The sequence below is a fragment of the Bubalus kerabau genome, chromosome 19 (genome assembly GCF_029407905.1).
Source record: "Bubalus kerabau isolate K-KA32 ecotype Philippines breed swamp buffalo chromosome 19, PCC_UOA_SB_1v2, whole genome shotgun sequence".
Taxonomy (NCBI): Eukaryota; Metazoa; Chordata; class Mammalia; order Artiodactyla; family Bovidae; genus Bubalus; species Bubalus kerabau.
Window position 1 is genome coordinate 42,252,501 of NC_073642.1, and position 25,861 is coordinate 42,278,361.

Below are 25,861 nucleotides of genomic sequence, written 5' to 3' on the forward strand. Positions count from 1 at the left end.
TTATTACAAATTCAAGTACATAAGAGAATACAGTAGGCAAACGGAGGACAAACTAGCCTAACTGGATCAGGTCCTTCTAGTGTTTGTTAATACCTATGTATATATGGTTGTAAAATCAGTATTTATGTATAATAATAGTTTTATGTTCTGATTTATCTCAATTAAAATAACATAAGAACGTTCACATGTTGTCTACCTATCTGGCTACTATCACTATCATGCTGAATCACTATAAGCCAGGAACACTTGTATGTATTTTAAAAACTTTACATGTCATTTAATCCACCCAACAAACCCTATGAACCCTGAGTTTTATTAGCTCAGTTTTACAGAGGAAAAAAAAAAGGACACAAAGAAAGGTAAGTCTACTAAGGTTAGAGAGCTAATAAATTAAGAGCCTCAACTCAAACTCATCTCTTAACCAATTCACCATGCATAATATACATAAAATTGTCCTATTTAACAGTATTATCTAAATTGTGAGCATTTAGCTTACAGACTTTTCAATACAATAAATAGTATTATTTTTATACTATTATTATTTAATATATTTAATACTATTATTATTTCATATACTGTATATTATTTTTATACAATTTTATTTCTTCAGTAGAGGGATTCTTTGATTCAGGAATCTAAACATTTTCATACATACTGAATGTGCATCAGTATGGAATCCATACTTGGCCAACGGATTTTTTAAAAAATCTATTAAGTGACAACATGGATGGACCTCAAGGGCACTGTGCTAAGCAAATAAGCCAGAAAAAGACAAATACTGCTTCATTTAACCTAAACACAGCTTTAGAGTGGAGACAGAGAATAAAACAAAAAGCTCAAAGACCAAGATTTCAGACAGTGTAAACTCTATGAAGACAGTAAAACATTATGATTGACATGAAATATCCCTTAGGGGTAAATTTAAATGGGGTGGATAACTGTCACTGGACATAAGCATTTGAACTGAGGCCTGAATGAAGCAGCCCGCCATTCAAAGGGTCCAGAGACTGGTAAGTCTCCACCAAAGTGAGCTAAGTGCAAAAGCCTCAAGGTAAGAATGGACATAGAAAGTTTCAAAAACAGAAAGAAGGTTAGCATAGTTTAAGTGCAGTAGACTAGGGGTTAGATAGTACTAAATGCGGTCAGAGAGCTGACTGGGACTTAAACAAGACACCTTCCCAGCCTGAGTGTTAAGGAGTTAGGTTTTATTTAAGGCCAGTTAAAAACTACTTGGCTTCCCAAGTGGCTCAGCAGAAAAGAATCTGCCTGCCAAGCAGGAGATGCAAGTTCAATCCCCAGGTCGGGAAGATCCCTGGAGAAGGAAATGTCAACCCACTCCAGTATTTTTGCCTGGAGAATCCCATGGACAGAGGAGCCTGGCAGGCTACAGTCCATGGGGTTGCAGAAGAGTCAGACACGGCTTAGTGACTAAAACAAGAAGAAGCTACTGGAGGGTTTAAATCAGGTGATGTGACATGATTTAAAAATGAATTCAGTCTAATATGTAGGAATAGACTGTAGAAGGACAAGACAGAAAAAGAGGAGAAAGACTAGAGAGGCAACTATAGCAGCCAAACTACAGACGATGGTACTTTGGACCAGAGTATTAGCAACAGATGGACAAACATGGCAGACTTTAGAAATACCGTAGAGGGAGAGCCACCAGGACCCATGTCAGGATGAAATGACCCATATCTTCATGCCTTTGTACATATTCTTGTTCACTGACCCTTCTAAATCTATCTCCCTAGAAAACTTCCAAGTATCCTTTAAACCCCAACTGAAATTTCATTTCTGCATAAAATCTCCAATTTGCCCAGCCAATTAGTTATTAAATCGTTTATGTTCCCAGGGAATATATGTTTAATCTACCACTTACCACTCTATATTATTACTCATGTCTTCCTTATTAGCTTGCAAGGGTAAAGAGGGCCAAGTCCTAATTCTTTGGGTAACTCCTCTAGTGGCCGGCTTACACTGACTCTATCAAAAAGGCCTCCGTAAAGCTCAATAAATGTTAGCTGTACTTAAAATTTTTCTCTAGAGTTGATATTCAGAGAGTTACAAAAACTGTGTTAGGTTAGTTTTCTTGATTTTCTAAACTACTTCTCTTAAGTCAGCTCATCAGAAGGAAAGATTTAATTCTCCAATCTAATTTTTATTCTTACCATACCTTTTCAATATTAAAATAATGTCACATTCTTCTGGAAAAGGGAGATAGATAAAGCTACATAAATAGTAAATACAAATAGTATGAATAACTACCTTATTGAAGGCAGCATAGTCTGTTGAAATGTTTGTGCAAATACTGGCAGTAACCTTTTCAAGTATATAGGTGCCATTTCTGGATCTCCTTTCGGCTCATTACATTCTTCTTCATCTTTATTTGTATCTTTCTTTTTCTTATCATCCCCTTTATTAACTGGACACATCCAATCACCTATAGACAAATATTGTTCAATAAAATACATTTTTTGGAAAATTTTTCAGGGAAAAAAATATTAAAATATACTCAATGATAGCTATCCTAATTAACAATAATCAAATTAGCATACTCTATCTATCAAAGCGGAGAAGGCAATGGCACCCCACTCCAGTACTCTTGCCTGGACAATCCCATGGACGGAGGAGCCCGGTAGGTTGCAGTCCATGGGGTCGCGAAGAGTCAGACACGACTGAGCGACTTCACTTTTACTTTTCATTTTCATGCATTGGAGAAGCAAATGGCAACCCACTCCAGTGTTCTTGGCTGGAGAATCCCAGGGACGGGGGAGCCTGGTGGGCTGCCGTCTATGGGGTCGCACACAGTCGGACACGACTGAAGTGACTTAGCATAGCTTAGCATAGCATCTATCAAAGATGTTCATAAAAATACTAAAGAACATTAGTACCTCCAATGAGTTGAATCACAACTTAAGGAGATAATTTTTGATACTCTCAGTTCAGTCACTCAGCCGTGTCCGACTCTTTGTGACCCCATGAAAAATTCCAAAAAATATTTCAGAGACTCTGCATTCATCTACTTTGTGAAAACTTAAAAATTTGGTCAAAGTGTATTGTCTACACAATTACCAACTATTCTTTATGACATTCCCACACCCTTAAACTTGTGATTTGGTCTTTTTGGAATCATGCAGCCACAGTCTCAAAGAACATAGAACAGTACACTGTTACAGGTTTATCAAATATAAGAGCGTGCGTATAAAATCACTTGACTTCAAGGAAATTATTTCCTTATATGAGGTAGTACATTTGTCTACAAAAAGCTACTTTTATGGAAGTGAAGCTGAAAAGTAATAGCAGATGGCATAAAAGGAAAGATGCTACTACTCACCTGGAGACTGAAGAATAGCTACTACTTCACTATGGCCCCTTTCACGAGCTTTATCTAATGGAGTTTTCCCATCTTCATCTCTCAGATCTGGATTTGCACCATGCCGTAACAGAGTCTAGAAAAGAAAAGCATTTAATATGGATGTTAGTGATCAACACCTTATTTCTTCAATGTACAGTTCTGCAACCACATCCTTCATAATGCAGATTTACAGAATTACTTAAGCAGGTTATCAATTCAAATCTCTGCCCTTGCACACAACTCTAAAGTTGTTTATTTATATCTTGAAAAAAGTATAGATTAATTTCACTTGGTTATTTATTAACATCTCAAATTAAGTATGTTCACATCTGAATCTGTCATCTTCTCCATCAAGCCTCTCCTCTCAATTTCTTTACTTTAACAGAGGTACTAGTATTCAGTCTGTACAACAGAGAATGCTGTCATCTGTGCCATGAAGAGTTTAGTGACACAGAGTTTCTGAGAGCACCCTAGCAGACAGGATTTTTCACCCAAGTTACTAAAATCCATTCCACAATTTTTGTTGCATGGACAGGTAATAATAACTATGCTGTAACTTCTATCTGGCCAACACCAATTCTAAGACTTTCCTATTTAAAACATGTTAAAATGTGTATGGTGGGAGGTAGTATCTTGGAATCAATTAAAAAGCAGAAGAACCTGTGAAGAATGATGTGTGTGTGTGTGTGTGTTAGTTGCTTAGTCGTGTCCAACTCTTTGCAACCCTATAGACTGAAGCCCACCAGGCCCCACTGTCCATGGGATTCTACAGGCAAGAACACTGGAGTGGGTTGACACTTCCTTCTCCAAAAGGAACTATAGAAAGAAAGAAAGTGAAGTCGTTCAGTCGTGTCCAGCTCTTTATAACCCCATGGACTGTAGCCTACCAGGCTCCCACATCCATGGAATTTTCCAGGAAAGAGTACTGGAGTGGGTTGCCATTTCCTTCTCCAGAAGAATGATAAAACATGTTAAATGTTAAGACCCTGGCTGGCACAGAATAACTGCTTAATGAGTACCTATTATATCATTATTAGTAATGGCAGCTATAGTTCATTGTGGGCTAATATATAATCAAAATAGGTCAAGCTCAGATACAATTCATTTGGCTCTTTCTCCCTCTCAGATACCTATAACTGAAAACCAGCATGGGTTAAAAAAAAAAAAAAATGCTCAATAAATTTTTTACTACCCTTAGAAATATCATTCCCTTTAAAAATTAACCAATTCAAGCCGACAGAAGTTGAGTTTGAAGAGATTACCTAGAAGCCTAAGTTATTAACAAAAAATTTTTAACAACATAAACATGACAATAATAGCAGCTACCATAAAGTGCCTACATACAATGTTCCAACTACTCTACTAAGTGCTTTTCATGTATTTTTTTTCCTAATCACAATGATAATGCTAGAAGGGACTTCCCTGCTGGTCCAACGGTTAAGACTCTGCACTTCCAGTGCAGGGGGCACAGGTTTGATACCTGGTTCGGGAACTGAAATCCATGGTGTATATACATATACAATGAAATATTACTCAGTGATAAAAGAGAATTAAATCTTGCCATTTGTGATAACATGCATGGACCCTGAGGGTATTATGCTTAGTGAAATAAGTTAGACAGAGAAAAATAAATACTGTATGATCTCACTTATGTAAATAATCTAAAAAATAAAGGAACAAATGTAAAAAACAGACTTGAGCAAACTCTGGGAGATGGTGAAGAACAGGGAAGCCTGTTGTGCTACAGTCCATGGGGTCGCAGAGTCAAACACGACTGAGCAACTGAACAACAACAAAAGTCCTTTGCTAATGTAAGAATCAAAGATATTATGATTCTTCTGCAAACAGAATATCTGCTATATCGATAAACAGAAGTAACAGAAACATGTATAAAGCTATTCATTACCAGGAGAAAGAAATTGGGGGAAAAAACAAGTTTTCAGCAGTAGCTGACTGGCTGAATACATTTGCACAGGTTAAGTATACAGATGTAATAAAGATCTCTATATACTAATAGGGAGAGATCTCAATGTGTATTGCATATGCACTTAGTCACTCAGTCATGTCCGACTCTTTGCGACCCCATGTACAGTAGCCCACCAGACTCCTTGTCCGTAGGATTCTCCAGGCAAAAATACTAGAGTGGGAAGCCAATCCTTTCTCCAGGGATCTTCCCAATCCAGGGATAGAACCTGGGTCTCCTGCCCTGCAGGAGGATTCTTTACCATTTGAGTCACCAGGGAAGCTGCTGTATCATTAAACAATAATTACATACTAACAATTTGTATTTTTAAATGAAAAAATCAAAGTATAGATCAGTATATATGTTACATTTTGTATTAAAAAAAGCATATATATTCTTGCTTGTACCTGTATTAAAAAAACCAATGAAAAGATTTAAACGGAGGGAATGAAGATAGTATGTAAATATGGCTTCTCCAAATAAAAGTTTTTATATTATTCTAATTTTATAACAATGTAAATATTAAATATTAAATAATTTAAAAACTTGGATTTTACCTTTGCTACTTGAGGTCTTCCAAAACATGCAGCATAATGTAATGATGATGACCTTTGACCTCTATTAACATCAGCACCTCTTTCACAAAGAAATTCTACCTGTAAAATAATGGAGAATCATAAAGTTGCCTTATTAATATTTCTGTCTTTGATTTAAAACATTAACTTTTTTTTATTAGCTTACCATTTCCTGAGTTCCAAATGCAGAAGCCCAGTTTAATAGAGTTTGACCTACATCATCCATAAAATTTACTTCAAAGGCTGAAAGTTTAAAGGAAAAAAATAAATCTTTTTTAAAGGCAACAAAATAATAATGAACTTTTCTAAAGTGGGAACCATTTAAAGATTATTATTAACTGTTATTAACAATCACTAAATAGACAGCCAAATTTAAACATTTAGGTCAACCATACAGTAGTAAATAATCAGCAAACATAAATTCTGCTAAGAAAAAGTATTCCAAAATTTTTAAATCACTGGGGATTCACAAGGCTATAAGGCTTAAAAATAAACATAAGAAATAAAATAACTAAATATCCAATAAAACTAGAGAGTATTAGCTGCCTCATGCTGTAACTGAGGAAAAGAAGCTAAACCACATCTATACTCAAAACAAGTCTGATGACCCAGAAGATCTTTTCTTTTTCTTTTTTTTTTTTTTTTAGATCTTTTCATTATAACATCTCTCTATTTATTTATTTTCCCCGTGCTGATGGCTCAGATGGTAAAGAATCTGCCTGCAATGAGGGAGACCCAGGTTCGATCCCTGGGTCAGGAAGATCCCCTGGAGAAGGGAATGGCAATCCACTCCAGTATTCTTGCCTGGAGAATTCCATGGACAGATGCTACAGTCCATGGGGTCACAAAGAGTCAGACACGACTGAGCGATTAATACTTTCCCTTTTGACTTTCATGCTGTGCAGCATCCAGGATCTTAGTTCTCTACCCCAGGGATCGAATCAGTGCCCCCTGCAATGGGAGCACAGGGTCTTAGCCACTAGTCTGTCAAGGAAGTCCCCCAGAAGTATCCTTCACCAGCTTATATTTGCTGATCAGCTCATGAGGCAGTCTAAAAAAATGTATATTATGTATATTATATGTATATTATACATATAATATACATAAATGTGTATTATGAAAATTCACTTGTGGCAGTTTCCATTAATTCTAAGAAAACAACAGCCCTCAATTCAATCTGTGCTTAACCTTAGACTTGGTATGACTTCCTTCTGGCAATAAAACAGGTTAATTTCATTTACTCATTCAAAAACCATTTATTCAGATCTTACCATGCACCAGACTAATAATTTATATACACAGGGAGAGGAGATATGGAAGACATTGGCCATTCTGTTTTCTGACACAACTGCTAAAAATATTTAAAAATTAAAAAAAAAAAGCCTAGAAATTAAACATAATTCCTTATCTCAGTTTTCTTATGTTTTAAAAAATATTTTCCAACCTCCTGTGTCGATTGCATCTATAAGTGCATCAGTATCTTTACTTCGAATACAGTCTATAAGCTGCCGATGTGAGCGCTCCCCAGAACTATCCAGTCTCCGAAGTCCTGGGATTCTGCCTGTGGATCCAGCACTAGATTTTGGCAAAGCCTTTCGTCCTTCGAATAATAGCACCAAGAGAAGGTCAACCAAACGCATGGTATCAAGCACACATCTTTCATCACCCTGCAATGCACTTTCAATTGAATCTGGAAGCTCTGACCTCAGGAGATCCTAAAAAGAGAATGGGAGAGAAGAAAGTTTTAATCTATTCTCATTATATAAAGACACTTATTTGAAAAGATTAAAGAAGGAAAAAAACCACTCTTACGTGCGTTACTACTGGAGAGCCTCTGCAAAGTGTTGAGAGCAGACTTACAATTGTTGACACCTGGTTACTCAATTTGGAATCTGCAGCTGTGGAAGGTGCTCCTGTGGTGCTGCGACTGGGTTTGCAAGCTGATGATGGCCCTGATATAGTACCACCAGCAGCAGCCATTCTAGATAATAGCTCCTCAGTTAACCCGTGCTTGGCTAATGGAGCTGGGTCAACACCACGACGGGTAAATCGGTCAGCTAGTGACGCAAAACATCGCAGAGCTCCATCTGAAACCTAATGATGTAAAGACTATACATGTAAATAAAATTCACTTAAAAAGGACTAGTACTGTTTATTTCAACAGTGAACTATTAAGAAAGGCAACTGCAGCAAAGGATACCACCCATCTAGATTTGAATCCTGGCTCCTCATTCTGGTAACTGTATAACCTGAGAATATTACTTAACTGTTCCTCAATTCACTTATCTGCAAAGTGGGAATAGTAACAGTACCTATAATTCATTGTCTGAACTCAAAAGAGATGATACATGTAAAGAAACTAGAGGAACAGTAAAAAGCTCAATAAATCTTTACTATTATTATGTATAACTAGGCCAAGATAATTGATGAATAGCTGAAAATAATTAACTGAAATTAATTAACTGAAAATAATTAACATCGAAATGGTAAAAAGGCACTAGAAGTCAAGTTTTATTTTCTAAAGATGATAATTTAACAAAAATTACACATTTAAAATGTTAAAAACTGTTATTTTACTTGAATGAAAATTACCCTTTTAAGTTAGCAAAATTGTGCTGAGCCAACAAATTTCACTGGGTATTAAGTGTAGCTTTAGAAATCATATATTTCTAAAATGTTTAAATCTTAAGAATAAACCCATGCCACTTTTATAATTTAAAATGTCTCACTGCCAAAGAAACAAAAAGATTACTATATAGAAATATAAAATGAGATAAAGAGAAATTATCTCTACCTTATCAAACAAAAAGTTCCAATTACACTAAGGTTGACCCTGAAACAACATGAGTTTGAACTGCATGGGCCCACTTATATGTGGATATTTTTCCCCACTAAATTCATACTACAGAACTATACAATCCATAGTTGGCTGAATCCACAGCTTTGGGACCCCAGATAGGGATGGCAGACTATAAAGTTATATGCACATTTCCAACTTTGCAGAGGGTCAGCACCTCTAACCCCCGGGTTGTTCAAGAGTCAACTTTATATCATAGTTATAACCAGAGGACACTATAAAATCACTTTTTGAAAATAAAGTACACAGAAGCTATTTAATTACCTGATGATCTTCATGTTTTAATAAACTAGACAGAGATTCTACACAAATTTCTAAAGAAGAATCTTGAGGTTCCATTTTGCCACAGAGTCTTGACACCACAGCCATGGCAGAGTGCAAGGTGTCTTTGTGAACCAGGTGTCCACTATCACGAATGAAGGTAAGCACACAATTCAAACCACCAGCCTCGAAGACTGCTCCTGATTCACGAGTGCATATTAGTTCTAAAACCTACAGTAAAATAAAATAAACAGAAGAATACAGTAAGTCCAATTTTCATTTTCAAGAATGACAGAACATGATACACCCTCCAAATATATTAGAAGTCACATTTTAAAAAGTAAGGGCAGGGTCTGAGAAAGGGTGGGCGTGAGGGGCAGGAGCTATATCTGGCTGTGAAGATGGCAAGAAGTAGTCCCTGAAATAGCCCCAAGAAGGTGACCAACAAGATGGACAGGGAAGATACGGCATTCAAGTTGAAACAGAAATTAGAACAGAAGAAACTCAGGGAGTAGGCCGTGAAAAGGGCCCCCTGGCCACAGGTGGAATTAAGAAATTGGGCAAAAAGCCGTCCCTTGTGCCTGAGGCAATGGTGATTTTTAATTCCATTCTTATTTAAACATCCAGATTCCCTACCATACAATGCTGCTATCAATAGCTAGAATAAAGTCTTGGAGCCTATTGTACACACTTAACCTTTCATTTAAAAAAAAAAAGTGAAGCAAAACAGAATAAATTAATTTTAATATATTTTATTTAACACAATATGTCCAAAGCGTCATTATTTCAACATGTAATCAATATAAAAATCATTGGTATCTTTTGTGCATTTAGTCTTCAAAAACCCATGTATATTTTAATTTGGGGCAGCCACATCTGAAGTGTTCAACAGTCACATATAGCTACCATATTAGACAGCATAGGTTTAGGTGGTGAAACCTGTATGGCAAGCTAAGAACTACAAGTAATTTAGAAAAAGTCTATAAAAGTCCTAGACATTAAAAAAAAACAAATCAATAAATGCCAACTATTCATTATCTTCACACATACTCTATGAATATTAAAGACATTAAAAATCACTTTGGGGGCAAGTTTCTCTGAGCCCACCCATGTGTCTATCCACAAGTACTATACTCTTCTTCCCAATAAACACCTTACCTGCTTCACTATAAAAAAAATTAAAAATACATTAAAAAAAATCACTTTTTGGAACTTGTCTGTGACCAGTGGCTAAAACTTCACACTCCCATGCAGGGGAAACCAGGTTCCCTTGTCAGAGAACTAGATACCACATGCTGCAACGACAGTGTTTTGCAGGCTGCAAGTAAGGATCCCACAGCTAAAAGACCCAGAGCAGCCAAATAAATAAATATTTAAACATAAATAAATAAAAGTCACTTTTATTTTCTAAATTATATGATATTTAATATGTTCAGGTAGAACTAGAACTTAGTTCTTACAGGCATACCAGAAATTTAGACTTTATTCTGTAAGCAAGAAAAATGTTTCAAGCAGGAAAAATAATATGATTGGATTCCCAGTTAATAACTGGGGAAAACAGTGTATAAGAAGAGTGTAGAGGCAAACGCAAAAACTCAAGCATTAATATTCCTGAAAGGATGAGGGCTTAACCAGGGCAATAACGGCAGGAACAAATAGAAGAAAATAAACTAGAAAAGCACTTGATCATTAATTACATGTGTGGAGTGGAGAAAAGCAAATAAAGGATAAAGTACAGGTTACTGTCTAAAGTGAATGAGCACAAGTTGATGCCACTTATCAAGAGAGCAGTTTATCTGTAATGAAAGACAATGAGTTCAGGCAACAGGTGAATATGTCCAACAGGCCTTTGAATATGGAGTCTAGAACTTGAGAGAGAAGTCACTTCTAGAGATAAAGATGTAAAGGGCATATATTTATATATGAATGGTACTGATGCTCATAGATGAGATTGTCTAGGCAGATAGACAAATCTCATCTTAAAGCTTAAATATATAGCTTTAAGAAGGTAAAAACAGAGCCTTAGGAAATACTACCACTGAAGAAGTGAAAAATGAATTAATAATCTGCAAAGGAAAAAGAGAAAGGGAGAGCAGGGTATTAACAGATAAGAAAAAGTTTGAAAATATAGCTCAGTGAATATATGCAATGGATTAAAGTCCTAGTTCTGGAAGAAAACTGAAGTGATGTGACCAAGAGGGGAAAAAAACTCTGAACAGAAAAAATGGATACCTCTTCCTCTGAGGCCAGACACAGACAGAAATACATCTATAAACACAGAGAAGAAAGTCAAGATATTAATACCTATAAAAACAACTCTCAAAGCATGGGGAAGACATTTTCAGGGGGTCCCTGTTTTTTTCATAATACTACTATAACAGTAATTGTCTTTTTCTTTCTTATTCCTTTAGGAGTGTAAGCTAGAGTTTTCTAAAAGTGATATGAATTCTGATATAGCAAAAGGCTGAATGCAGAAGCAGATACTAGGATCTGGCTGTCTTCTATTAAGTCACACATTTCAAACGAGACTCACAAAAATGCTTAACAATGCTACTTTTCTCACTAAATTTCTCTTTCTTCGGGGTATATTTTCATTAAAAATGTAATGTATGTTAACACATACTGAGCTTGTTATTTTATGATAAATGAATAAATGTTTCTAAAGTCTGTTTTAATATCTAAGATGGTAAATAGAAACAAGCAGAACCTACATAAACAAAAGCTCTCTGCGAGTCCATTAATACTTTAAGACTTATAAAGGGATCCTGAGGCAAAAAGTTTGAAAATTGCTAAACTAGTGATAGCATATTAAAAAGCAGAGACATTACTTTGCCAACAAAGGTCTGTCTAGTCCAAGCTGTGGTTTTTCCAGTGGTCATGTATGTTTGTGAAAGTTAGACTGTAAAGAAAGCTGAGCACCGAAGAATTGATGCTTTTGAACTATGGTGTTGGAGAAGACTCTTGAGAGCCCCTTGGACTGCAAGGAGATCCTACCAGTCCATCCTAAAGGAGATCAGTCCTGGGTGTTCATTGGAAGGGCTGATGCTGAAGCTGAAACTCCAATACTTTGGCTACCTGATGTGAAGAGTTGACTCACTGGAAAAGACCCTGATGCTGGGAGGGACTGGGGGCAGGAGGAGAAGGGGACAACAGAGGATGAGATGGCTGGATGGCATCACCGACTCAATAGACATGAGTTTGGGTAAACTCTGGGAGTTGGTGATAGACAGGGAGGTTTGGCGTGCTGCAATTCATGGGGTCGCAGAGTTGGACACAACTGAGCGAGTGAACTGAACTGAGAGCAGCAAGAATCATAAAAAGAATGAAAATACTTAGGAATTTTTTTTTAAAAAGTGAATCACATAAAGTCTAAATATGTTCACCAAGCAGCTCCAATAAACTACTTACCAGTACTGATGCTTTTAGAGTCACATAAAGTTAATAATTAGTCCCACCAATAATAAAAAGAAACAGCTAACTCTAACAGGAGTATAGCAAAATAATTAAATTTACAGGCCCTGGAATCAGACTTCCTAATCTTCAAATTACTCATCATCGAATCTTGGCTCTCTGCCACTAACTACCTGTATCACCCCAAGCAAGTTACTTAATCTCACTATGCTTGTATTTTTTTCACCTACAAAATATAAGTGATAATATTAGCAGCACCTACCTCATACAGAGTTGTCATGAAGTTAAATGAGTTAATACATGCAAAGTGTTTAGAATGATGCCTAGCAGATTACTGTTAGTTGTCACGGTCATTAACACATGCATATAAAGTCATTTTGGATAAGATCAGAAATAACCTGTATTAACGGGTTAGTGGCTACCAGAAACCAAACAGCACTGAGGCAACAGAGAAAAGCACTATCAGTGACCTACAATTTTTCTTTAAAGATTTCTTTCCCCAAAGGCATATGGGATCTCTTTTGGTACCACAAGGACTATGACTTCTACTGTTTTCAACCACTCTCAATAAAAGCTGATAATGAAAAGAATTTCATCTTTTTTTTTTTTTGCAAAATGTACTTTTCACTCTCTGAGAGATCTTCAAATGTACCAATAAATAATTGAGACTTACCTTTACACACTGTTCAGCTAAGTCTCTGCTTGTTCTGTTGTTAAGTTCAACCACAACCAAACGATTGCAAAGTGCTTTTATAGCTCCATCTACCCCAACAATCCTTCGGGTGCATTCTGCAGATACATCCAGGTAGTATGTTATGGCACGGGCTGTTACCTCTAACACATTGTCTGGAGCACTTTCATCAAGAAAAATTTTGCAGAGGGCTGGTAAGAAAGTGCGAGGAGGACATCTGTAGTGAAAGAAATCATATTACACCCAGGATTACTAAATTCTTAACATCCAAAAGTCACCAAGGTAACAGATTAGAAAAACTATCACATAATACATTATGTTCAATACTCCGTTCCACATGTATATTAGGTAAGATTTCTCATATTGCTTTTGTTGCCATAATAACACTCACATGATCATTTCATCATTGCTGAAAATATCAGGTTGTAAACAGTTTAAAGTAGCAGCATTAACGTGAAACCATGTTCAAAAAACATTCCTATTCAATACTCAGCTCCAACATCAACTCTCTAAAACCTTCCCTAACCTCTCCAAATTGTTAAGTGGTACTTTCGGGTTCCTAAAGCCTCATAAAAACAGTACCCACGCTGTTTAATGTATCATTTTATTTCCTTATTTACATTAAGAGTTCCTGAATGCCAAGAACGTTGTTCAATTCATGTTTTATGGGAATTGTTCAATTCATGTTTCATGGGAACAAATGCTGATTTGGGGTTTAACAGACCAGGGTAAGACACAGAACAACAGCTGTGTAACCTTTCTGGTCCTGTTTCCTCATTTGTAAACCAAAGATAATATCTATAAACAATATCTACTTTATATGGATGTTATGAAGATTTGATAAAATTATACACATTCAACACTTAGCTCAGTACCTTGGCACCATATTAAACTAATTAACATTAGCTCCCCTTCCCGCCTATGAATAGCTAATGTGTGCTATATAAACCTGCATAAGACAGCTTTATCAAAAGCACATTTTACATTTTTAAATCAATATTTTATCAACACCTAAATGATAAAAAAAAAACCACATAAATTACATTTAGTAGAGATCGTAGTTATATGCCATCAAACACTTTAACCTAGCTGCATAAACTGAACTTTAAATGATCTACAGATATCACAAAAGGCACTATAGTCATTCCTCCATATTCAAAAAGGAAAGATGTCAGGGCCCCCTGTAGATACCATAATCTCAGGATATTGAAGTTCATAAATTAAACAGTGTGGATACAGACAGCTTACTGTATTCTCAACATTTCGGCTGAATTGTGTTTCATCCAAATTTTAGTCTGCACATATCTTTAGTAGGTTTTTAAAAATATCTGTATGAAAGTCAAAGTAACTTTGCCCTTTCTAATCTGCTTGGATGATGTTCACTTTAGGGGTCCAGCAGCAGGAATATTATCAAAGATAAAGACCTCTTGCATTCAGTGATTAAACACAAGTGGGTTTTACTAGCCAGCATCATTGGCAACCTAGGTCACATTGTTTTGTTGCTGTTGTTCAGTCGCCAAGTCATGTCCAACTCTTTGTGACACCATGAACTGCAGCATGCCAGGCTTCCTGTCCTCCATTTTCTCACTGAGCTTGCTCAAATTCATGTCCACTGAGTCGCTGATGCCATCCAACCATCTCATTCTTTGTCTCACCCTTCTCCTCTTGCCCTCAATCTTTCCCAGCCATCAGGATCTTTTCCAGTGAGTCAGCTCTTTGCATCAGGTGGCCAAAGTATTGGAGCTTCGGCATCAGTCCTTCCAATGAATATTCAGGGTTGATTTCCTTTAGGATTGACTGGTTTGATCCTGCTGTCCAAGGGACTCTCAAGAGTCTTCTCCAGCACCACAGTTCGAAAGCATCATTTCTTTAGTGCTCAGCCATCTTTGTTTTTTAATTAATTATTTTAATTGGAGGCCAATTACATTACAATACTGTGGTGGTTTTTGCCATACATCAACATGAATCAGCCATGAGTGTACATGTGTCCCCCTATCCCGAACCCCCTTCCACCCCGCCCCGATCCCATCCCTCTGGGTTGTCCCAGTGCATGAGTGCCCTATTTCATGCATCGAATTTGGACTGGTCATCTATTTCACATATGGTAATATACATGTTTCAATGCTATTCTCTCAAATCATCCCACTGTCACCTTCTCCCACAGAGTCCAAAAGTCTATTCTTTACATCTGTGTCTCTTTTGCTGTCCTGTATATAGGGTTGTTGTTACCATCTTTATAGTCCAACTCTCACATCCATACACGACTACTGGAAAAACCATAGTTTTGACTATATGGACTTTCGTTGGCAAAGTGATGCCTCTGCTTTCTAATACACTGTCTAGGTCTATCATAGCTTTTCTTCCAAAGAGCAAGCGTCTTTTCATTTCATAACTGCAGTCACCATCCACACTGATTTTGGAGCCCAAGAAAATGAAATCTGACCATTTCCACATTTTCCCCATCTATTTGGCATGAAGTGATAAAACTGGATGCCATGATCTTAGTTTTTTGAATGTTTATTTTTAAGCCGGTTTTTTCACTCTCCTCTTTCAGCTTCCTCAACAGGCTCTTTAGTTTCGCTTCACTTTCTGTCACTAAAGTGGTATCATCTGCATATCTGAGGTTGTTGATATTCCTCCCAGCAATCTTGATTCCAGCCTGTGATCCATATCCAGCCCTGTATTTCTCATGATGTACTCTGCATATAAGTTAAATAAGCGGGTGACAATATACAGCCTTGACATACTCCTTTCCCAATTTAGTTACTTGTAATTTTTCTGAGGAGGAGGATAAGATTAGATTATGGAAGATAGTCCAGTAGTTCTCAGGGAAGATTAGAATGACTAGCATATTGAAATCTTGAAGCATTTTTACTGCTCTCTGCACTGGCATATGTAGTACGAATATACTGAAGAGATAAGATTGTAAAAGCGTTACTACTACTGAGAAACAACACAGTCTTTTTAAAAAGTAGTTTCCCCCTCTCCCCGAGAAAACAGCAGTTTTTGAAAAAAGAATAAAAAATTTTGAAGTTGACAGTCGTCACATTAAATGGCAAGAATGGATCTACCATATGCTTTATATTAAGAATAAGAAAATTGTTCATCTATCTTACACAGTACAAAAAACTAGTCATCAAAAAACAAAATTTAAGAGAAATGTTCCGTATAATTATCTACATTTCATGGGGAAATGTGGTATCTCATTGGGGGAATAAACTACGTTCCCTGCTCGTGTTCTTGAACAATTTAAAGGGATAATTAAAAAACAAAAACCAGAAAGTTCTAAACAGATTCTTAGCCTTTAACTGTGATTAATTTTATTTCTAAGAGAAAAATAAAAGTATTCTGCATAAGTAAAAGCTTATTTTATTTCAGGTATAATGAAAACCTGCTTTGGGAACTTTTCAAAGGTGTGGTATAAAATATCTATTGTAAACTTCTGGCTGTTGGACAAGAAAAAACAATTTTGTTTTCCTAGCTCCTGAGTTACTTTTTCAACCATGAGAAAGTATTTTAGGCATATTCACTAGTTTTTCAATTCAGAAACCAAAGCAATTTACAAAAACCCCAACAATACAAATTAACTATAAATTGAGCAAAAGAAGTAGAGATAACATGTAAAGAGTAATTAATGAATTCTGAAGAGTACAGAATAGTTGAAAGAACTATAGCTATATTACTTGAAAGTTCATACTGCAACTAAAACAAATTATAACAAGTGTTTTTTTTAACATTCTGCTTGATAGCCTGCTTTAAGACAGTCATCATGATATAAACATTTATAAGGCCTTAAAACCATCTTTTTACTTGTTGGTGAGTATCCATTTCTTTCTATCATTTCCAAAGTAACCCTGTGTTGATAGGTATTTCATCTAGGTCTTTAAATTCAACCTCAGCTTCATGATAATTCAAGAAGCACTTGACTGTGTTCTTATGAACAAGACCTTCACGTTTCTTTCCTTTTTCCTGGGCTACAACCACAAACACAACTTTTCCTTGGTGTGAATCCATGTTAACAGATATGAAGAAAAAAATTTACATAATCAAGAAAATTCAATGAGTTATTTCACACCTTGTCTTCAATTTTCTATTGGCTTAGTGACTCCCTTGGTTTTCCAGTCTAGCCTCAGTTCTAAACTCCCTTCTCTTCTCTAGTTGATCTCATCTATTCCCTTTGTTCATACACCATAGCTATAAATCTCATCTACATACCATGAAAACTCCCAAAATATTATCTCTACTCCAGACCAACTAAATCACAATTTCCATTTAGAATTATCACAGGCATATTAAAATAAACATATTCAAAACAAATATGCCTCCATCCCAAATCACTGCTTTGCAAATGTCACAACCAAACAGAAAGCCAGAAACCTGACAATCATCCTTAGTTCTCCCCCTTAATTTTGCTCACATTACACATCCAATCCATTAGTTAAACCCCAAAAATTTTCTCTCTAAAACATATCCTAAGTCTGTCCACGTCTCTCCACACCATCTTTTACAAACCTAATCTAAACTAACTTCAAACTCTTGTTTGAACTACTGAAATAGCTACCTGGACATCCACATAAGAGATGTTTCACACCACTGTTGAGGAAGGTATTTCTAGAGGGAAGAGGAAGTCTGTCTGGAATAATGTGTAACAGCATGAGCAAGACAAAGAGAACATTTGTGTAGGGGCATGTCCCAGTAATGAGCAACTGATACAGACAAGGGAAGTGATCAAATAAATAAGTATATAAATATATTGAGGACAATGGGAGCCAGATTTCTCATTGTAGCCTGGAGATGGAAACACAAAAAAGAAAACTAGAATGAACCCTGTGGTGTTAGATTTGAACTAGGGATGAACTCAGCGGGGATGAATAGATAGAAAGATAAAGACAAACAGATACTAATGTGTGAGATGATCCCTCTGCCTAAAATGCTTTTCTCCCAATTTTGCCCATGGCTGGTTCTTTGTCATCCTTCCTGTGAGCCTAAATGTCACCTCCTCAGTTTCAGGGTTACCTTTTCTAACTATCCAAAACAGGACTCCTGGTTTTTTTTTTTTTCTTTTGGTTTTAATTTACTTTGACAATTTATATTTGTATTTCATTTTCTGTTGTCCACTATAACTCTCTCCTAAAAATCTGCAAGCTCCTTGGGAATAGAGTTGTATTTCACACAGCACCCAACAGAGTTCTGTGCATATGGGAAGATACTCAAGTTTTATTTGCTGAATGAATGATATCAAGAAAAAGTAAGAACTTTCTTGCTTATAGAAAGAGAAACCAAACAAAAAGAATCCCATCAGCTCTCTTAGTGATCTGCTTCTTCATCCTTACGCCTAATCCCTCTCTAACATGTCTCCACTCCCCACACACAAGCCCAATCTCCATCAGGTCTCCTTCCCCTGCCCTACCCCTTCCCACAACACAAAAAGTGAATCCACTTTTATCTCTCATTTTCCATAGAACTGTTCTGAATTTCAATTGTGGTGGTGGTTACACAACCCTGTGTTTGTCAAATCCATATGTAATTTAAATAAAGTTAAGAGAAAATTAAATTGCACGTATACAATAATCACAGTCCTTCCTGAACAGTACTCAAAGAATACATCTATGGCACAAAAGTTTAGATGCATCACAATTAAAGAGTTATTACAACTTTTAAACTCGCTAAATATTTACCTCTTATATCATAGGTAGAAATTACTTTTACATATTAAATCCAATCTAGTACTATACTAGACCAACTTACAGACCCAAAGGTGGCCAAATTAGGAAAGTTTAAGATCACTCACAGTCTCCACGGAACTACTGTCAGACCAGTCACCCACAAAAATGAGACTAAGTAGAATCTTCAGATGAATCCAACTTAAGCAAGTTTCCAAAATACTACCTGCAATGACGAAAGAATCTTTCCCTAATGGAAGCAGAGATAACTTGAAACAAGAATAAAAAAAGTTTCATGAGGTTACAAAGAATTTCCTTTGAGAACTGCAATATCTTCTATACTATTACTACCATATGCTTTTTCCACACTATATCACTTGGACTTGGGCCAAGATTTCAGAAGATGTACAGTATTAAGAAAGCAAACATTTAAAAAATAAAGTTATCTATAATAGTGATGTCTTATTGAATATAGCCTGTAAATTGAACACGTCACTTACTTTTAAAAAACTAAAAATTTTAAATGTAAAAGATTAATAAATTTTATTTCCTGAAGATAATAAATAACATCCTTTGACCCCACTTTATCTTTTATTCCATTCTTGCCCCTGCTCCCATTCTGGACTTTGTATTTCTTAACTAACAATAACTCCTGGCATAACAGTTGAAAATTACAGCTTTCCCTCTAAAAGAAAAAGGAGTAAGTCAAATTCCAGTATGTAGACTCTGCTGTTGTTCAGAATTTCTTCAATGTGTTCAGTATCTGGATATTAGCTATTGTACACCAGGCATTATGCTTAGCAATGGAAAACAAAAGTAATAGTGTGTATGTGTGAGATACAGCAGAGGTCTTTGAAGGCATCTAAATTGTACTCACTAGGTAAAGAGCACAACAGATTTTATAAAAGAGAATGATACATTCAAATCAGTATTTTCAGAATATAGTCAATTACACTTCAATAAAACTGGGGGGGAAATACCATAAAAATATTTTAAGACTGTAGCTCTGCGTATTGTTAGCTTATAGGCAGGGGCATCTGTTATGAAGTCACTAGCACTACATGAACGTAATCATTTCCCCAAACCCATTCTCAGTGTTACCATTCTTTTAAAATCTCTTACTTCAGGGAGAAAATAGATGTCATCAGACAGAAATCTCTTCAAGTTTTTCCCATCAAACCTAAAAATCTTCATCTTTCCTGCCTTACAATAAGAAACACATTACTATAAGTCTATCTCATTGGAAAAGACTCTGATGCTGGAAGGGATTGGGGGCAGGAGGAGAAGGGGACGACAGAGGATGAGATGGCTGGATGGCATCACCGACTCAATGGACGTGACTCTGAGTGAACTCCGGGAGATGGTGATGGACAGGGAGGCCTGGTGTGCTGCGATTCATGGGGTCGCAAAGAGTCAGACACGACTGAGCGACTGATCTGATCTGATCTGATCTCTTCATCAGTGCATCAGAGCTTTGACACTCAGTGTGGGATTTTTCTGACCAACAGCTTCAGCATTATTTAACAACGTACTAGGAATGTAGAATATTAGTCACCACACCAGACCAAACGAATCAGAATTTGCATCTTAACAAGATCCCCAGGTGATTCACAGTATGCACATTACAGTTTAAAAAGCACTACTATTAACAGCAGCCAACGCTCTCCCAGTTTCTCAGAATCTGAATACTATGAATTCTCCATTCTCTCTCCTCTATGACCTCTAAAAGAAAAAGCCCCACACTATTTTTCCCAATACAACTTTCTCAAAAAAGTTTTCCACACTCTGGTCTCCATTTCTTCCTGTTACTCTTCAACCCATTCAAATCTGGTCCTCAAACCACTCCACTCAGTTCTCATTAAGATCAATGATCTTGAGAATGTTACTAAATCCAAAGGACATCTTTGAGTCTTCACCATACTTGACCTCTCACCCGTATTCAGCACAACTGTCCTTTCTCTTCTTTAATCACTCTCTTTCTTGTGTTGACATGTACACTAATGATGTAAAAGCAATGGTGGATAAACTGCTGGTGCTTTAGCATGAATCAAGGCAGCAGCATTAAACTGTACCATTGGTAATCGTTTATTTTCATTGCCAAGGTATAGCCTGAAAAGAAAGGTCAACCTCACTACTTTAATAATGCAAATATATATACACATATATTTTATTAAACCTCAAGCCTTTTTTAATTAATTAAAAAAAATGTACAATATTATGTTGGTTTCTGCCACACAATCTCAAACCTTTTAATTTGTATTTTTTAATATCCTACTTAAACAAATAGGAAGTAAGCATAAAGCACTTCTGCATACTCAAGAAAGATGGTTGTGTCAAGGAAATGTAGTTTACAACTGCTGGAGAGTTGAACTAGCCACTTGTTTCATGCAACATCTTTTTTACCTGAAAGAACTTTAGACAAATTGTGGTTACTCAGACTTGGATATCTAGCAAACATTTTTTTAAAAATTAACCAAGTAAGCATTCCACCTCAAGGAAAAACAACTGACAGTATTTGCTGCCAATGATAACATTCGAGCTTTCAAGCTAAGTTACAACTTTGAAAAACTTGCTCCTGCCACCATGAGCTTGACAGATCCCATTATTTGAAGACTTTTCTGATTAAGTACTTATATTAACAAATATGAGTTTGTGACAGTGTAGAATGGTATATGGCAACACCAGGAATATCTATATAACTCAGCAGATCAATATTTTTCACATGACCAGTGCAAGATCTTTTAAACTTACACATGGGTTTAAAAAAAAACAAACAAACAACCCACTCAAAGTACCAAACAATAGATTAGTACCAATAGATTTTAATCTACAAGAGTACAAGTTCATTGACATGATTTCAGAATCCACAATATAATTAACTCTTAAGAAACTATCACTTTGCCCACTTTGGGTATGATATCAAACGAGTATGATATCAAACTATACATAATTATGCAAAGACATCATTACAACTTTCTTCCCTTCCCAGCTACATCTATTGGAGGATGATAATTTTTTCATATATTGCAATCAAAACAACATAATACAACAAAATAAATGCAAAGCAGATGTGAGAATGTAGCCAAATCCAAATTCATGATCTCCACCCCTCAAAAACATGGTCCTCCTGGGAATTTCTTGGTGGTCCAGTGGTTAGGACTTAACGCTTTCACTGCAGGGGTCTGGTTTCAATCCCTGGTTGGAGAACTAAGATCCCACAAGTCATGTGGTGTGACCAAAAAAAAAAAACAAAAACGAAAACATGGTCCTCTTGATTTTCTCTCTCACTGAATGGCATCATCATCCATTGTAATCTGAATTATCCATGGTACTGTCTTCTTTCTCACTAAGATATCCAATCATTCAACTATTTGACTATTCTACCTCCAAAATCTAAGTCTACAAGCATTTATTCTGTCCTCATTACACATTTATTATCCATAGAGCAGAAAAAATGAGTATTTTTAAGACACATTTAATCCCATCACTGACTCTTTTACATCACTGCTCTTAAGAAAAAACCAAAAGCATACACAAGATTCTATCTGATCTTGCCCCAACTTTCAACAGTTCTCCAGAGACCTTTCCATGCCCTGTCATACTATCTTTCTCCAAATTCCTCAACCACAACATGCTCATCCCACTTCAAAATTCTTCACATGTTGCCTTCCCTTTAAACATCCTTCTATCCTACCACCTTATACGTCATCCTTTAAATTCTTACTCATTCTTCGTATCTCTAAGAAAAACCACTCTGACTACCCTACTCCTCCAGGTCAGGCCCCTGCTACCTGCTGTCGCAGCACTCTGAACTTTTCCTTCATTGCACTTATCAAAGCTTGTAACCACCATTTCTATAATTATTTAATATGTGTTCCTTATTAGACTACCAGGCACCTTAAGAGCAGAGATTGTTATCTACTTTGGTCATCATATTTTTTTTTAACAATAAAAAGTAGGAAGATAATTTAAAAGATTAAAAGACAACACTGTTGTAGGTATTTTTAAATAGTTTTTACTGTACATGCACAATAGGAGGCTTTTACCACTGTATTCAGTATTGGAATCCAAACTTGAGGCAGTCTTTCTTAGGATATTTCTCTCTGGGAAGATACACCAGGAAAATGATTAATGGTGGTTGCCTCTGGAGAGGAGAACTGGTCACCCAGGAGACTTACACTTTACTGTATATCCTTCTGTGTCTTCATAATTAAGTAAAATGATTATTTTTTTAATATGAGCTTTCTGGTTACGAAAAGCACTATCCCTAATATTCCATTTACTAGATCTTCTGGGGAGATGTTAGATTCTTCCCACAAGACATAAATTATATTATTTGAAGATTTAGTAGCAGGATCTACAACTGCCCAGGATTCTATCTACTTTTAAGAATATGTACAATGATCACCTATTTTGATGTGAATGCAAAACTACTCATTTATAACTCATTAAATTTATCTCAAATGTATAACGTAAATTTAACTCACTAATGTATCACAGATGAAAGCAAAAGCTAACTTGGAACTTGAATTTTACTTTCTAGAGCATTACCTTGTTAAGTTCAGGCATAAGAAGTATCACAGCTTCACAGAAAATGTATATCCCTTAACTTCAAAAAGACTGTCAAAGGGTTTCTCTTGTGGCTCAGTGGTCTAAAGAATCCACCTGAGACACAGATTGAATCCCTGGTCAGGAAAGATCCCAAATGGCTCAGAGCAACTAAACCCACGCGCCTCAACTACTGAGCTCTGGAGCCTGTGCAGCCACTACTGAGGCGACAGGCTGCAACCACTGAAGCCCAAGTGCCTAGAGCCTGTGCTCCACAACAAGAGGAACCACGGCAAGGAGAAGCTTGCACAGCACAACGAAGAGGAGCCTGCTCATCACAACTGGAGAAATGCCTGCAGAGCAATGGAGACCCAGCGCGGCAAAAAATAAATTAAAAACAAAAGTCAGAACGGGTACCAAAAAGTGGATAGCCATGGACAATATTAAGTTAAAGAAAGAGAAACACTTAACTGTTATGTTTAGAGCACTATGTTGGGCATCTCACTTGTATTATCACATTTAATCTCCATGAAAACCTATACCCATGTCTATCTCATTCCAAAGGCCATTGTTTTTACCACACCATATGCCTTTCCTGACTAAACAAACATATAACTACTAATAAAAGCTAATCAGACAAAAACTTATCTGAATATATAGGCATCTTTTGCTTTACTTGACATAACCAAAAGGACTACTTGCTACTATCTTATGAAATTAAGTTAAAAGAGATATTTTCACCCATATTTAAAATGTGCACATCATCCTGCTTTTCTCCTGCCTTATTTGTTGACTGTTTCAAAGAATTTTTAAAGGTTCTTCAAAACCCACCAGTTTCATGAAATAGTCTCCAAATAAAATTCAACATTAGATATTTAATGATATTAAATTAGCTCACTTTACTCAAAACACTTTTCACATTCTTTCCTTTACTCCTCACAAGGAGCGAACCAGATATGAGATTACTGTCATTTTTACAGAGGAAGAAAGTAAAGCTCTCAAGGGCTAAACTTCATTTAGCAAACCAAGAATCTGAATCCAGGTCTCTGATGACACACACCCATTCTTTCTACCTCACCATGCTGCATATCTGGTTTAAAGAAACTAAAGACAATTTTCCTTCTGAAAACAAGAAAATCTGGCTGCTGAATGAAGAAAGCAAGCTAAAGGTTTAAAAAACAACTGTCATAAATTTAATCAAATGTCTACTTTTGATAGACAATCTGCTGCTGCTGCTGCTAAGTCACGTCAGTCGTGTCCGACTCTGTGCGACCCCATAGACAGCAGCCCAACAGGCTCCTCTGTCCCTGGGATTCTCCAGCCAAGAATACTGGAGTGGGTTGCCATTTCCTTCTGCAATCTACTGATATGCTAAATAAAATAGGGCTAACCATTCCAATTTGAAATTCTCTTATACCTACACTTAGTAAATAAAAAATATAAATTGAATCTGATTTTAATTTCATCCACATTATATCAAATATGACTAAAGTCTGGAAAGGATAATGAAAAGAATAAGAATTATAATAGGACAGTAGGATTTTGCATTAGTGAGTTTGACATTTTAACAATTTCCTTTAAAATTGTTTTAATATAATGACACATTAGAAATGTCATTACAAATGCCTCTACTACTACATGTTAGTACTTAATGGAGGATATGATAGTTGATGTGACTGGTACATACGACTTTTTAAAATACCAAAAGTAATTCTCAGGTTAATGAAAACCCTCTAATGAAAGCTATGAATGCTCAAAAATCTATTTCACTGTTCTATGATTCTGACCAAAACAAGTGTTAACAGAGGGGCTAAATTATTATGTTCTCAAAATTTGCCAATAACAATAACTACTTGAAATAAATGAGTCACAGACTGCGATTTGGAAACTTTGTTCATAAGGATTTTTATCTTAATAGTACCACCTCAATGGGACTTACAACTAAGATTATTAATTATTCATTTATTAATTCATCTTCATTAACAATCTATTCAAAAATGAAGATGATCAAAAATACATCAATTTAGTGAGTAATAACGGCCTTATTCCCACCTTAAAGAAATTAAGATAATTATACCAAATTTTGTCAACATCGCAAACATTTTCTACTAATTACTTCAAAATCACGTTAAAACCAATATAGAAGCATCTGAGTTTTCACCTACTTATCACCAGAATTCAAAATTATAAATATAAAATAAATAAAAAACAAACATGTTCAGCATTTAGAAGAATGGTTAATCTAACTGGGCAAGAATCACATAAGAGGAAAAACATGGCATTAATGGCCAATCTAGTAATGATTCCTCAACATTTTTGCACGAATTCTACATAATCCTCTAAATAAAATTGCTTAAACTCTCAAATCTCAATCTGCTTCTACTATTCCAAAAACTATGCCATGTGGTTAACATTCAATTTATACCCTCTCAAAACTTTAATTTACAAAGCCATGATTTGCTTTAACAAAAGTACAGGAAATTCCCTGACAGTCTAGTGGTTAGGACTCGGTGCTTTCACTGCAGTGGCCTGGGTTC

At 36.0% G+C, this 25,861-nt stretch overlaps 1 protein-coding gene across 6 annotated transcripts in view; it reads right to left on the minus strand.

The window, feature by feature from the left end:
* Window positions 1-25,861, minus strand: part of HECTD1 (HECT domain E3 ubiquitin protein ligase 1) — a 75,824-nt gene that overhangs the window by 46,988 nt on the left and 2,975 nt on the right. For all 6 annotated transcript variants that reach the window (XM_055556084.1, XM_055556088.1, XM_055556086.1 and 3 more), the window contains exons 3-10: window positions 13,096-13,330; window positions 9,015-9,242; window positions 7,706-7,987; window positions 7,338-7,608; window positions 6,060-6,136; window positions 5,876-5,974; window positions 3,335-3,449; window positions 2,266-2,440 (exon numbers count right to left, since the gene is read on the minus strand). In XM_055556084.1, the coding sequence (XP_055412059.1) occupies window positions 2,266-2,440; window positions 3,335-3,449; window positions 5,876-5,974; window positions 6,060-6,136; window positions 7,338-7,608; window positions 7,706-7,987; window positions 9,015-9,242; window positions 13,096-13,330 (1,482 nt within the window). The remainder of the gene's footprint in view (window positions 1-2,265; window positions 2,441-3,334; window positions 3,450-5,875; window positions 5,975-6,059; window positions 6,137-7,337; window positions 7,609-7,705; window positions 7,988-9,014; window positions 9,243-13,095; window positions 13,331-25,861) is intronic.